This window comes from Brassica oleracea, chromosome C8 (assembly GCF_000695525.1).
Source record: "Brassica oleracea var. oleracea cultivar TO1000 chromosome C8, BOL, whole genome shotgun sequence".
In the NCBI taxonomy this organism is placed as follows: Eukaryota; Viridiplantae; Streptophyta; class Magnoliopsida; order Brassicales; family Brassicaceae; genus Brassica; species Brassica oleracea.
The window spans coordinates 3,110,649-3,112,655 of NC_027755.1; the positions used below are offsets into that span (position 1 = coordinate 3,110,649).

Sequence of the window (2,007 nt, forward strand, 5' to 3'; positions counted from 1 at the left end):
TGGGGGATATGAATATCAAACCCAATAATTTCTTAGGAAAGAACCTAAACCGTATCCATATTAATCAGAGTATCAAACCGTATATAGTTTTCACTCGGCTATTTGTAAACCGAAGAACTTGAATCAAATCGAACTGAAATTCGAAATTGGCGTTTATGGCTCATCAAAAGCTCAAAGGATATCATTTCACATCCATCAAAAGCTCAAAAGACGGATGATGGGTGCTCTTGAAAAGAAGAAGCTTTTGATAGAATCAACCAGGAGCCAAGTCCCTCGTTTTTCTTACAAGGTTTTCTCTTTCGCAACTTCCATCTCTGGGTTTCAAATTATTGTCCTGAATTAATTAGCTTATAAATCTTGTTTCAGCTCTAACGTGTGTTTGTTTCTTATGTTGAGGTTCCTAGTTCGTCTCAAGGGACCAGAGTCTTACCTTCATCTTTCGCCCCTAAACCAAACACTGTTCAGTTGCCTGCGCCAAAAAGGTGAGAGCTTTAAGGAACCTGAGCAAAAGGTCTCTGTCAATATTTCGATTTTAATAACTAAACCAGGTAACTTGTTTGCATAAGTCTTCGTGTGAAAATGGTTGGTCGTTTGATATTTTCCAGGCGGTGGTGGATGCTCTGCGTAAAATCCCTAAGGCTTATTTGGAATGGTCAAGAGAGGTTTCCGTTTTTTGTTTCTGTCTGTGTGTTCTTATTTCCAACGGAGAAAGAAATAATCCTTGGCTTTGTTTGTTCTCTTGTGTAAATTAAGGTTATGGATCTTTCCCTTGTCACCAACGGAAAAATTCTACGAGAAGCATCCAGCGTTAAAGTTGAAGTAAGCTATCTTGATCCTTTCAAAATGGTTGAGGAAGTTCAGCTTAAAAAACTAGAGGTCCAGCGTCTATTAGGTGCATTGATATCTATTTTTCTTCTCAAGTATGACGTAGGGAACTTATATCCTCCTGTGAGTAGCTTCTGCTCTCAAGAGTTCCGGATCTATGGCGGAAGTCAGAACATTAGAGATGTGATCTTAACTAAAAATATATATTGGTTTCTGGAACCCTTTTTGTCTTACTTTACATGATACCAAGCCACATTGAGACAAAGCTTGGTATAGAGTATGTCAGTGATGTGTAGTACTTGTCATTCATTTTTTATTACTTATACGCATAACAATTTGTTTGCCTTTCGGCTGCTTGATAACTCTTTTTATTGCCACATCATCTGTTTCTGCCTTTCTTGTAAACTCCTGATGGTGTTGGACTTTAAGGGCATGATTATCGGGGTATCTTGGGCTTGGTCTTTAGGTATTTCGGCCCAAAAAAGAATAAAAAAGCCGCGACATCATAAGAAATTAAGCCGAACGTCCCCCATTAAGATGTTTTTGGGCTGGTCCTTCGTCACAGGTGGCAGCATCCGATTGGAGAAGGTATCCGTGTAGGGCAAAAACCTCTTTTCCTCTCTCACATCTCTCTCTTGTCTCTCCCGTGTCTCTCTTGACGGCGATAGAGAACGACATCCAAATTCAAGCGTCTCTGGTTTCGATCAGTGGGGAGCGATCTTTTCTCGTCTCTCACGACTCTCTTCTGTTCTCTCCCGAGCCTCTGTCGAAGGCGATAAGTAACCGACATCTTCTTTCAAGCCTCTCCGCCGATTTGAAAAAGGTATGTTTTTTTTTCTACCGCTTTGAGATTTAATTGTCGATCTACCTCCTCCGAATGATTGCATGATTCCCGTTTGTTGATCTTGTTGCTGTTTGTCTTGTCTTGATTGCATGATTCCCGTGTGTTGATCTTGTTGTTGTTTGTTTTGTCTTGATTACTTGTTGAGTTATAGAGTTGATCGTTTCATTAGACTGTTCTGTTATTGTAATGAAATGATTCTCGTTGATAGATTGTTTCTAATTATATTGTTGTGATGAAATGATTCCCGTTTTATTATAGATTGTTTCTAATTATATGTATTTGTTACTTGTCGTTATTGGCGGATGAAATGTCTAGCTTCATTTCGAATTTGATGAACC

The 2,007-nt window shown here is 39.1% G+C and overlaps 1 protein-coding gene across 7 annotated transcripts in view; it reads left to right on the top strand.

The window, feature by feature from the left end:
* Positions 1 to 20: 20 nt before the first annotated feature.
* The window catches only part of LOC106308295, a 4,466-nt gene continuing 2,479 nt past the window's right edge, over positions 21 to 2,007 (top strand). The window contains exons 1-5 of one of the 7 annotated variants that reach the window (XR_001263553.1): positions 21 to 289; positions 405 to 482; positions 606 to 652; positions 754 to 819; positions 1,292 to 1,384. Coding sequence is in view for 4 of the 7 variants with exons in the window: in XM_013745445.1 (XP_013600899.1) it covers positions 650 to 652; positions 754 to 819; positions 1,391 to 1,650 (329 nt within the window). In the remaining 3 variants the exon portion in view is untranslated. The other 6 variants (XR_001263552.1, XM_013745445.1, XM_013745446.1 and 3 more) reach the window with 6 other exon arrangements.